The 12,953-nt window shown below is 43.7% G+C and overlaps 2 protein-coding genes across 2 annotated transcripts; one reads left to right on the plus strand and one right to left on the minus strand.

Annotated features, from left to right (window-relative positions):
• Positions 1 to 4,200: 4,200 nt before the first annotated feature.
• F5J12DRAFT_787322 (uncharacterized protein) lies at positions 4,201 to 5,927 on the minus strand (the record flags this gene model as incomplete). Its single annotated transcript, XM_051743619.1, has 7 exons — positions 4,201 to 4,211; positions 4,261 to 4,378; positions 4,491 to 4,640; positions 4,693 to 4,856; positions 5,026 to 5,155; positions 5,491 to 5,578; positions 5,623 to 5,927. 7 exons carry the CDS (start codon positions 5,925 to 5,927, stop codon positions 4,201 to 4,203), a joined length of 966 nt encoding a protein of 321 aa, XP_051594401.1.
• A 1,277-nt stretch (positions 5,928 to 7,204) lies between these two features.
• F5J12DRAFT_787323 (uncharacterized protein) lies at positions 7,205 to 8,231 on the plus strand (the record flags this gene model as incomplete). The annotated part of the gene is made up of 4 exons (XM_051743620.1): positions 7,205 to 7,272; positions 7,293 to 7,399; positions 7,481 to 7,743; positions 7,980 to 8,231. 4 exons carry the CDS (start codon positions 7,205 to 7,207, stop codon positions 8,229 to 8,231), a joined length of 690 nt encoding a protein of 229 aa, XP_051594402.1.
• Between the last annotated feature and the right edge of the window lie 4,722 nt (positions 8,232 to 12,953).

Here is a 12,953-nt window from a genome sequence, read left to right on the forward strand (position 1 = left end):
CCATCCATTCAGGTGAAGCGTTGTAAGTACATTCACAGCACTTTCATCAATACAGACAATAGGGCTGCTCAAAGTTAAATGCAGAAAAAACATGCAAGCAAACTCAAGTGTGGTTGAGTTGTGAGTTTGTGGGCGAATATTTAAGCTCCGACTGGATATTCAAACTCCGCCAAAAAGCGTGCATGCTTATCAACAGAGAGATCTAGCAAGGGATAATGAACTGATAGCAAACAAGACAAACATCCATATTCACATGTACTACTACATACTATTGTTCTCTAATATAACGTGAGGGACCACTGCTTTTGTCACTGATCTGGTGGGTTGTGATGCTAGGGGAGGGGCAGATGGCTCCTACTCCATGGCAGCTGTGGACAACATATTAGACGAGAGCAGTCGGAGTTTGAATACTGATATTCTCAGCCAAAAACTCACCGCAAACACCCGAGGAATTAGCCAAACCTCTAGCAACTTTGAGGCATGCTAATGTGGTCAGGAGAGTCTTCACCAATTGCCATGGTGAACTCGCAATGTGCTTCCTCACTGTGCTCACTGGCAATTTGAGATCAAAGTGTATGTGTCATACCTTTTTTGAAGACAGACCCAAATGTTTGAGTGTATGCCATATTGTTGCAATAGAGACTTCGATGTTGTGAAGCAAGAGTAATTGTTGCTGAATTTCTTCAAGATAGAGGTTGGGGGAATGTTCAAGAAGCACCAGCATGAACTAAGATATGGATATGATCAGCTCTCGATGCTATTTCCAATGTTAGAACGATTTAGACATACCTCTACTGCCATTTCAGACATCAAAGGTATGTGCCTATCCATTTGTCGTTCATTGACAACTTCACCAGTTTCATGGTATGTCTTGAGGACACGTTGAATGACTTGAAGTGGCATGTCAAGTGAAATGGCAATAGAAGTTGTGGTCTGACCAAGTACATGAGCTTGATAGATGATTCACTGCTTGAGATCTCGAGAGTATTGCCTGCGGGTACGACTAGAAAAGTGCCTTCTGTGTGCCATATGGAAATCACTCACACACTCGCAGGCCAGTACCACAGAAAAACATGCTCATGCATCGAGGCAGCTGAGTTGATTAGCCAGCATGCACAACTCACACACAAAGATAAGACAGGCATGGACAACTACCTCAACAAGTGTGAAACAAAGTGCATTTCTGTATGATACTGTTCCCTAGGTATTTTGAAGGGCTTTATGGATCTGAAACTTTTGTAAAAAAAATATGCAATGTGGAGTGAGCAATTTTTGTTACATGATTGGCACCATTTGGAGTGCAGATTGCTCTCTGTTGGTACAAAACAATGGAAAAACCACTGGATTTTCACCATGGTTCCCTCACCACCAGTGTATAGATCATGGCTAGAGGCATTTACAGCCATAGAAATGTGTAAATCACTTGCAATTGTTGTTATATGCTCAGAATGACCAAGTATTTTTTCCTGTCCAAAATAACAGCTATTTCATCATGATTTCTACATCATCCCCTAGAGCTGATAATGCTGATTCAGAATATCAAATTTTCTTTCAGATCCATCAAGAATTGAGTGAAATATTTGAGATATATATTTTATCTAGGATACCTATGAGTTTTGTTGTGTTTGGCTGGTGCCCTCAGTACTGCAAACTGCTGTAATGGTAGAGACCCCAGGCTCGTCAGCTTGTTGCATAAGTTCATTTCATTTCATTTTCTTCCTGTATGATTAGCTGGTCCTTGTATGGTAGCATCATACCTTTCTTGTTGGAAATATCTAATAGTTCCAACCATCTAGACCTGTCTAGTTCTACATGTTTTGATACATGTGTAATGTTGCATGACTTGCTCAGTCATCCAGCTCCATAATGATGTCAGTCATTTTCCTCATCTATGTTGACAATGGACTCTTCCTTGGATCAGACAAATGTCTTCTCAAAGCCAAGAAAGATGAGTTTATGAAGAAATGGGAATCCCATGACTTAGGAGAAGTGAAAGAATATCTTGGAATTCAAGTTCACCAGGATCAATCAAAGAAGGAAATCTATCTCGATCAAATACCCTATGTCAAAAAGGTTATCAAGCATTTCAACATGGAGACTGCTCAAAATGTTTGCACTCCATTACCTTCAGGATATCAACCAGAAAAAGCTCCTACCAATTATCAAGCAACTTCCCAACTCTGTTCACAGTACCAATCTATCATTGGGTTCTTACTTTATATGGCCCTTGGTACTCATCCAGATATTGCTTTTGCAGTTATTCACATGAGTCAATACATGGTGAATCCCACAGAGGATCATTGCAACAAAGTGTTGCATATAGTTTGCTATATTGCATCTACTCCCAAACTTGTGCTTTATTATTCTGGACTTGAATCATGGATATTTGGATTTGCTGATTCTGATTGGGCTGCAAACAAAGATACTCATCATTTTACTACCAGATATGCCATGTTTCTTGGCACTTCCTTAATCTCTTGGTGATCTTGTAAACAGAAGATGATCACACTTTCCTCTACTGAAGCTGAGTATATGGCTTTATGTGATGCTGCCTGTCAAATCAAATGGCTTCATATGCTATTTGATGAATTAAAGTTAAAAGCAGAAAAGACCATATTATACTGTGACAATATGAGTGCTTGCTTCATTGCTGAGAATCCTGTCTCAGATGGACATTCCAAGCATATAGATATCCAACAGCACTTCATTTATGAATGTGTACAAGATGGCTTATTTGGTATTGAATATGTTCAAACTGATAAACAAAAAGCTGATGGTCTTACTAAATCTCTCATGTGGCAGAAGTTTGAGACCAATTGCTCATCAATGGGTTTACCTAATCTCCCATTCTAGAGTGAGGGGGAGTGTTGGAAATATCTAATAGTTCCAACCATCTAGACCTGTCTAGTTCTACATGTTTTGATACACATGTAACATTGCATGACTTGCTCAGTCATCCAGCTCCACAATGATGTCAAAATGACATTATTGACTATGTCATGTTCCATGACATTCTCTGCTATTCTATACTATACATAGTAGTACTTTCCTTATATACTACTGGTCTGTGTGTAGAACTACATGTATATAAACTCAGGGATTTCTACCTCATCCCCTCAGTTTTAATTTGAACATCCTTTCTTACATTGAGTCCCTGCTCAACTCAGAACTACTACTTAAAAACCTACTGCTTCAACTAGCTAAACAGGCAAGTGTTCTGCTCATTGCTCTCATCCCTTCATGTTCCTCTGTGCAATATTTCTTTCAGATATTCACACCATAGCTTCATGCTATCATCCTCCCCCACTCCTCTACCTCCTCTCAATCACTTACATGAACCTTGTATCTTGAAATGATGATGATCTTTTCATGTTTAACTTGTGTGTTTGATGAACTAAAGTTCAGCACCTAGGTAAAGTTGACTTTCAACACTTGGTACTAGGCTGGTACTGCATAGTGCTTATCTCTCTTCTTGCTCACCACTTCAAGGTCATGACTTTACCTGAATATAAGTACCATTGTTTGCAAGAATTCAGATACCAAAGCTGACAAGATCACTTTTAAGGTCTTAGGGATATTATCTTGTACAGGGATCTCCACCATACAACAATTTGCAACCAGCTAATCAGTGCCCATCAGTAAACCAGTAGTTGGTCTAAACCTGTCACTGACCAGTCATGACTGTAATTTGTGAGTGTGAACAAAAAATGGTTTTGAAACCTTATGACAAGTCAGAAAACAGTCTACAACCAAGATCTGTCATCCATGATGCAATGACAGGATGAGATCCACAGATCTCATTATCTTCTGTATTTTATTTGATAATAAGATTATCACTCATGCCATCCATCTACTCATTTTTCAGATTGATGCTGACAAATCAATCAAGAATTGGAGGCAGGCAGAAAGATGCAAAATGGATGCTACATCTCATAAGTATAATCATAAGAAAACAGTTCATATCCTTCAACACCCATGGACCAGCTTGCAGAAGAGCTGGGTCTGGCCTGTGATGCACTCCCTAATGCACTCTCCTCATGCAATGTAGTTCAATGAATGATGGGGATGGCTGTCATGGGGGGGATGATGATGGTATGCGATGTACTTGCAAGGTGGCTTTCATAAACTACAATCTCATGCATGGGGGGATATAAACCATATTCAGTTTTTTTTGGGGGGAATGTAAGACATTTGCAGGTTTCATTTTCTCCCTAGTCCAGTGTGTCAATTAGCTCATAGAAATATATATAGAGTACTCACAATGTGCATTGATGAAGCCACAGCAGATGGTGATTAACTGCCAAGCTGATAGTGGGGTTCTGAGTTGCTTCGGGAAGAGAGTGGTAGTACACTTCATATATGGGTGAATACTCAGTGCCTGTGAATGCAGCATGTGACAATGTTTCTCTGACATGCTCAGATTCATGTTTGACAGTGTAAAACAACTAATGGCTGTGAGCTTTTGAAAAGTTTTTAGTAAATGTACTTACTGCTACAGCAGTTAGGGCATACATCCACAATGGTGTTGTGTTTATATCCTTGGCAGCTGCAACCTTCATGGGATTCAGCTCAGTGGTATACCAGAAGTTAATGTGGAAGTCTTTGAGGTGTTGGTTTCCATACCAATGGACAATTTTCCCCTGAGAAATAATTGTAAATGTCCAAATGGTATGTAGCAGAAGTATGACTTACATCTGTTTTGTGCTCATGCATGAAAAAGGAGGTAAAAGCACTTCCATCAGTGATACATGTGCATATGTTGTTTTTCCACTGAATAATGGCCTCATCCATGAAGAGTCTCATATCATTGTTCACAAAAAACATTTTGGCATAAGGACTGGCCTTTCCAGCCAATTCTGCATGAAAAAGTGTTAGCAATTTCATCAGCTGGTAGTATATTAAATTAGTATAGCTTGAGCACATTCATGTCAATGATCCTTACCAAGTGTTCTATCCCTATTGTGGGCAAGAGCACTTCTGCAGGGGGATTAAGTACTGTAGGATGCAAGATGAGATATACCATACCTCCTGGTATGATCACTGATGCTTGCAAAAGGATTTCATGTATCATTGATTTCCATTGCCTCTGAGCAGTCTTGCCTGGAGACATTACAGGCCAGCCAATCCTGATGACCATCTCATATATCATCAGTAGCTATGCATGACCAAGTATGTCTTGATCTCTATTGGAGAACTCATGCCAGTTTGAAGGGCCACTGGCTTTCCAGTGAACTTGTGGTCTGCTGTCATCAGAATTGCTGACATAAGACCTGACTGAGCAACTGATGTGAGGGAGCCACTGCAAGATGAATGACATGAAGTATATGCATGAGGATATAAAGAGTCACCAAATAGCTGGAGATGCTCCTGGGATGGAGCTCTTGGACCTCAGTGACCCTGGTGCTTCTCTAGGACATCAACATCCTTTCCTTTGGTCTGTCAGATGAATGAGAATTGTAGGCATGAAGATATACAACCAATTGGGCTCACCACAATCATTGTGGAAGTGGCCCACAGCCTGTCATCCACCAGGGTTGATGAATCCTGAGATAGTGCAATTGAGACCTCAGTGGGTGGTCTAGAGGAGTAACCAGATGCAGGCAATTCAGTAAAATACTGCACATGTTCATGCTTGAAGGTAGGGAGGCCCACTGCAAAGGATGTTGAAGGCCCTGGGATTCCACTGCTGGGGATTGCTTGGGAGAAAGGTCCAAGAGCTGAGGCAGGGGGTGGTCTGTTGTATGGGTTGGATTGGAAGGGTGGAACAGGGCTGCCAGTGGGTTCATTTGTACTGGTGGTTGGATGTCCATGCCTACAAGCTCAGGAAGGCCTAGTTCAAGAAGCACATCACCCTCGAGGCTGAGAACCTTGGGGTGAGCCTTGTCTTTCAGCCAGTGGGATATAGAAGGAAAAGAAAGCATGTACATGTAGCCATACCAATTCCAATGATGAGAACTAGGATGACTTGGGGAAAAGCACAGGTTTGCAAGACTTTTATGGTTGGGCCCCTTGATATCAATTGACCTCTTTGAGGAAAATGGGGAACTCACAGATGTTATCTGGCCCCACCCCAAATCCCATTGGTGATGAAAGGACCTTACAGAGGAGATTGATATTCAGATGTGTTGAGCAATTGTGGACAGCATGATCTAGGAATTTCATTGCTGTGGTTCTCAACATTCTGGAAGGATGGTTGGCATTTCATTTGTCACATATCATGTGTCACACATGACTCAAACTACATGCTAATGCTAGAAATCAGATATCATTTATTGCCCAGTCACTTGCCAGTCACATTGTATCATTGTACATAAGTACAGGGAAAAGGTTGAAATGAAATTGAGATGAATATAAATCTACACATCTGGTGGACCAAGAGAGGCTGAGGTGCTGTGCTCAATGGAGATGCCATCCAAAGATAACACAGATAATGTGGTTGGGACAGGGGACAGCCTGAGAGATGAAAGAGTAGTGATGGTTGTCCCACTGCTGCTAATGGTTTTTCACACTTTGCCAACTTGGAAATCTGCAGTCCTAAGCAGCTTAAGGGCTTCTTCATACTCATCATAGGCAATTGTGCACATAATGTCAAGTTCATAAATCTGCATCAGGCATAATTTGACTTGTGCAGCAAAGGCCTCACAACTTGCATGGGCAAGCTGTAACATATGAAGGGTGTGAAGATCTTCAACCTCTTGATCTCTCTTGGCTGATATCTAGTTTGTGAGCATGAAGATTCCAGTGAGGATATTTGCACAAAGTACTCACAGAGGTCAAGATTTTCCTTGCCTTCTTAGATGGGCAAGAGTGCTTGTCTGAAGGCAAAGAAAATGCAAAGCTGCATTTCTGATGGGCATGACTGTCATTCTTTGGAAAACCATTGGATATAGTGTCATGTTGCACCTTCATTTGGAATGGACAAGTGTGTGAGTTCATAGATGAAGGTGATGTAGTTGGAAGGACAACAGAAGAAGAAGAAGGTACTTCAATTGAACTGAGATATTCTGTGGGTGATGACATTGGCAATGAGAGGGGAAAGAGCAGCTGAAACTAAGCTGAAATCAAAGGGAGGGAGGCAGAGAACAGAGCTAAACTGACCCTAACCCTAATGCACAGGGCATTCTCAGCAGCTGAGCAATGCCATTGACCACCATGCCTTCTATGACCATGGCAGGACTTGCACCACCCCTGATTGTATTATCCTATGACTGCCCTGCAGACCCTCAACTTTTTTGCCCATGCTGCAGCTGTGAATTTCCTGATGTTGATGAGGTAATTCTACATCTCTCTAGTGACTGCCAATGTGGACATTGGGCAGTAGAAGCTCTTCTGAACCTTGATGACACAGATCCACTACAAGGCAATGACTACAGTGAAGGCAAGGATGCAGCACAGGATGGTATGTGTACAAACCCTATGTGTACAAACCCTATGTGTATGAACCTGGGGTATTAGAGAAACTCCTCCTTGTTGCACACAGATCAACCACAAGGCAATGACTATGACACTTTCAATATACCCGACCCATTTGAGGATGAGGAAGGCAACATGCAGACCACATTTTTCATGGAGACTGATAATACAAATATTCCCAACCCTTTCGAGGATAACAAAGGCAATGTGCAGACTGCATTTTTCATAGAGAACAGTAATATCCCCACTAACTGCTCCAGTTTTGTCTCTTCACCACATCAAGTCTCTATGATCAACCATTGCCAGAGGGTCTATCACCCAAATCCACCTGTGAGCCATGCAGATGGCATGAACCTTCTTCATCATATGGAGATGGATGAATATGCTCCTATCTGCAACTCTGAAAATATCTATTTCCCTTTTGCATCAAAAAGTGAATGGGAGCTTGCAGATTGGCTCTTGAGAGGTGCATTATCTCAGAAAGACATTGACACATACTTGCATCTTGAGCACATGAGTATATGACCCCTTTTGATAGTTATCATACTTAAGAGATCTTTTGGTAGAACTCAGCCTTCCCTGTCTCTTTCATGAGTGCTAAAGATCTCCATTGCCACATCAAGTTACTGCCCAATGTACCCCACTGGCAATATCAAGAAATCAAGGTTGAGAACTACCCTACACAGTCACCAATAATGTTGTACTGGCATAATGGACTTGAGGTTGTGGAGCACCTGTTCAGTAACCCTGTATTTGTACAGTGTATGGATATCTCTCCATACAAGGAGTTTGAAGTTATGGCTGAAGGCCAAGAATGAGTATATGGGGAATTTATGAGTGCTGATGATGTGTGGCACATACAGGTTAGTCACCAGTGACCTCTATTGATTAGTGAGAGCAGCTGACTGATGTGTGCAATAGGACCAACTCCCCCATGGTCATTCCTTCCTGGGAGTGATTGGTGCATCGGATAAAACACCTCTGACAATAGGAATGGGGAATAAAGAAATGCACCCTCTATTACTTTCACTTGCAAACATACATGCTGGAGTACATATGAAAGCTACTTCTTATGCATTTGCATTGGTCACCTATCTGCCCTTCCTGAAATTCTGCAATGTACCACTGGCCATTCAGGCTATGCTATCTGCATGCATCTATCACTTTTCCATATCCCTCATCATGTGGAATCTGATCATTGCCAATCATGATGGCAAAGAAATGTCTGATCCATTAGGAAATTGTCAAGTCATGCATACCTCTCTCATTGCCTGGATTGCCAACTATCCTGAACAGCTTCTGATTGCTAGTGTCTCAGCAAAGGATTCCCCCATTTCACTAGCAACAGCAGAACAGTTTGGAGATGTGACAGCCCAGCCCCCCTGTCAAGTCTGGGCCTACTCTGACCAACTCTGACACTAGACAAGGTCTGGGGAGAGGTTTGGAAGCAAGTCCAACAGAAAGAACTGTACTCCAACTGGCAGAGTGTTGGCAGGAATGAAGTCCACTGAAATAAAGGTGGAGCAGAGTGAGGGCATCAGGTTTAGCTCATGTGCTACCCCCTTGCATGATCTCAGCCCTCATATTTCAGAATGAGAGTACAGACAGACAGTCAGAGGTAACTCCGACAGGCAGAAAACAGAGACAGAGGGAGTAGGAACTAAGTTGATATTCATACTGAAGAACAGCAGAGTATGATACATGCTTTTATACTACTATGGAGGTACAGTAATCAGAATTGGAACTGACATACAGAGACTCATAAAACTTCAAGTAAAACCTCCTAGACAATGAATGAAGGGTAGATGGAGGACACATGAATGGGTAACACAGAACATCCCAAAGAGGAAACAGTCCAGGTGCTGTCAGGGAGAAGTCCAAAGGGTAGTCACATGACTCCTCAGAGAATGGCCCACACAGTCTGGTAGGAGAGCAGTACAAGTCCAACAGCAGTCAGAGCAGAGGTGACTTGTAAACATCAGGGGACAGGCAGAGTTGGTGTGGAGTGAGTGAATGACTGGCAGAAAGGGGTGTGGAGTGAGTGAGGACCTAGGACAAATGCACAGTCATGACAATGCCCACCCCCCCCCTAGGGCCTGAACCCCCAAAGGCCACATGTATGGGATGAGATCAACATGAGTTGATCATTTGAAATTATTTTGATGCCTTGAGGGTAATGGCTCTAGCTGCAGCAGAGCTCTGTCAGAGTCTGAAGAACCACTTAAAAACATGTGCTAGGGTTCTGAACCCTCATCCCTTCCCCCCATCATCTGCCAGAGCAAAACCCCCCAGCCAACCCCTGGCCATGTCCATGACTATTCCCAAGTCACAGATGAAGAACTGGTTGTCCTCACTGACAACTCCACCAACACTGAGTGGGAGAAGTCTGTGGAGAAGGCACACTGACAAGAGGAGACCAAGTGGAGAGAGAGAGCACAAGGCCAAGCATGAGGAGGCCAAAAGGTGGAAGGCAGAGGAGGAGAGGTTGGAGGTGGAGTGGAGGAAGAGGAGGCCTGAAGGAAGAAGGCAGCAGAGGAGGAGGCAGAAAGGCAGAGGCAGAGGGCCCAGGCCAGGCAGGACAAGGCTGCACAAAGGTGAGTGGTGGAGTACTATGAGTCAGGTGGAGCTGACTTGCAGTTTTTATTTTTCTTAGACTATGCAGTGTGAGTCAAAGTGTGGTTCAGTGGTGAAAACCAACCAAAACCAACACAAAAGACAAAAAGAGCAAGTGGTGGTGTGCCTATGTGGTACCCAGATGGTAGAACCTGTTCTTTGGGAAGGTTTTTGTGAGCTACAACACTCAAAGACAAGTGCTGACAGTTGGGGGTGCTCCTGATGAAGAAGGAGTAGGAATGTGAGAGAATGTGATAGGGTAGACTGCTGTCAGCCTACAGAAGGATGGATGATGACTTAATTTGATGTCCTAAGCTGCACTGAGCTCAGGGAGGGCTTGGAGTGAAGTATATTGATGATAGACAAGGATAAGTGAAGTAGACAATAGTTAGACCCTTAATAAAGTCTCAACTATCAAAGCTGCTGAATGAATTACTGAGTGATGATAAAATGTGAGCAAGAGGGGCTCTCTGATGTCTTCTTTTTTTTTTTGCTACCTAAGTACAGTGATTTATATACAGTACAGGGGTGTTGCCCTTAAAAAACAAGGTGCAAACACTTGGTAAGTGATTGGTAACTGATGAGTAAGGAACATAAGCAATGGGTAATCGTCCTGGAAAGCATTGGTAAGGATTAGCAAGCCAAAAAGCAAAGAATCAGTAAGCAAAGTCAAAAAATTGGTAAGTATTGGCAATAGGTGAGTCAAAGACAGTCAGAATGTCAAAGTATGAGTCAAGTAATGTCAGGAACTGGGAAAGTGCACTGGAATCACATTAGGGGGAGGCTGTGCATGTCACATCTCAAAGAGATCACTTCTAGGCCAAGGTGGGATGACAGAGAGGCAGCACTGACCTGATGCTGATATAGTACATCCAAAAGTGGACAGGGTGAGTCAGATGTCAACAGGGGTCAAGCTTTGGGGGTCTGTGGGGTGACAGGAGCATAGGGGATTGCAACTTTCCCCCCCAAACCATCCTCTCAGTGAAGCAAATAAAAACTTCATGAACAAGGCTCTGTTGGAAGAGAGGATGAAGGGGGAGTGTCTTCTGCTGTATCTTGCAACAAGGAGGCAAGATGTGCATCATACTTGTCATGGATGTGATCAGGGAGAGTGGAGAACAGTAGATTATACTGTAGCTGTCACAATCTTGGAAGAATGATGGATGAGACCAGTATGAAGACATTGCAGGGAGCAGGGAGGAAGGATCCATATGCTTCTTGGACTGGAGAGACTGAAATGACCACATAAGACCTTTCCAAGCAAATGACAGACCTGAGGTGACCAAAGAACATCCTCCTAAAGGTCATACTGACAAAAAGAACATGCTGTCCAAGCTGGATGGGCTGAGAGGGCACAGATGAGGGTGGGATGTACCAGGATGCTTCAGGACAGAAGCTGGTAGGAACTCCTGGTAGATATATGCAGCCGTGGTCCCTAGCAAAGGGGACAAGCAAAATGATTGATGTAGAGGCAGCCATATCAGAAGAATTTAGTGAAATGAGCATCTTTTGGAGGGAGTGCTGTAGAAACATGTGGAATGTGCAAATCCTTTCCAATTTTGGAAGGTAAGATCACATGGCTGAGCACTACAAGCGAGGGTGGGAATGGTCTTGGTGTCTGCAGAAACAGCAGAGACATGTCAAAAACTGGAATGCCATACATGGGCACTTAAGAACTTTAGCCAGTGCTTAACCTGCTCCCTTTCTTTTTCTCTGGCACTGATGACTTGTTCTTGTGTGAGGGATGACTGCCAACATTTCTGGCTGTCCTTCTTTGCATGAGGGCTATGGTCTTCATCTCCATTCATCAGCTGTATCCATGTCCACCTCACCAAACACCTTTGGTGTGTGACAGTGGTGCAGTGTATGATGTCAACACTGCCCAGAGGGTCCCTGGGACCTCTGTGGTGGTCACTGCAACCAGGCAGCCCCCCTGCACTTGCTGTGTAGTGAGCCTGACAGCAGGGCAGTGCAAGCCAGGATGAGGCAAGACCAGGGCCTGCATGCCCTGTAACAAGAAAAAAAAGGTGTGTAGTTGGACAAGGGAGGATGCAGTGGCAAGACCATTGTGGAAGAGAGTGTGGACAGGGAGTTCCTGAGGAGAGAAGAAGAAGAGACCATGAGGGAAGGGGAAGGAGAGAGTGATGGAGACAGAAGAGGTGGATGACAAGCAGGAGGCAGGCAGAGAGGAAGATGAACCAGTGACCCTGCTCAAGGGTCCCTCAGGTGCAGGAGTCCACACATGGTGGGCAGAGTGGGAGCAGGAATGGCTGTTGCAGGCCATGGAGAAGCAGGCTGAAGTGCATGAGACTGCTGTGCTGGCCTTTGAGAGGATGGCAGACACAGCAGAGCAGATGGCAGTGGCTGCAGAGTGGACAGCTGATGAGTGGGCACTGTACCACACCTGGGCAGAGTGGGCAGAGATGAGGAGGAGGGAGGATGTGTGAGAGGCCAGGATGGCTGAGCTCAAGCACACAGGCAGTAGTTGGAAGAGGCCTCAGTCAGAGGCAGTGGAGGAGCAGTGTGAGGAAGCAGATGATGGTGCAGAGGGGGATAATGAGGAAGAGGAAGAAGTCAGAGGAGAGCTGGAAGGTGGAGAAGGACAGGAGGGTGGCAGAGAGCAAGTGATGGAAGAGTAGTGTAGATTTCTTTCTTTTTTTTTGTCATTAGTTTGTATATTTTGTACTACTATGAAATAGACTCATGACCTTGCTTGTGATTCTGAGAAGTGAAATGGATAAGCAGAGAAAATTCTAAAGTACTTAAGGTAGTTCAGTAAGGGATGGAGTTGGCCCATGGAGGAAGGTCATGTGGGTGGAGTACTATGGCAGATGTTGATATGGGCCAGGTCTATGAAACAATGAGAAGAGCCAGAATTGATCAACACAGAAACAGTATCAACAGAATAACCAAGAAGAGTTACAGAC

Source organism: Pisolithus orientalis (assembly GCF_024613125.1).
Source record: "Pisolithus orientalis strain OTSU chromosome Unknown F5J12scaffold_99, whole genome shotgun sequence".
Taxonomy (NCBI): Eukaryota; Fungi; Basidiomycota; class Agaricomycetes; order Boletales; family Pisolithaceae; genus Pisolithus; species Pisolithus orientalis.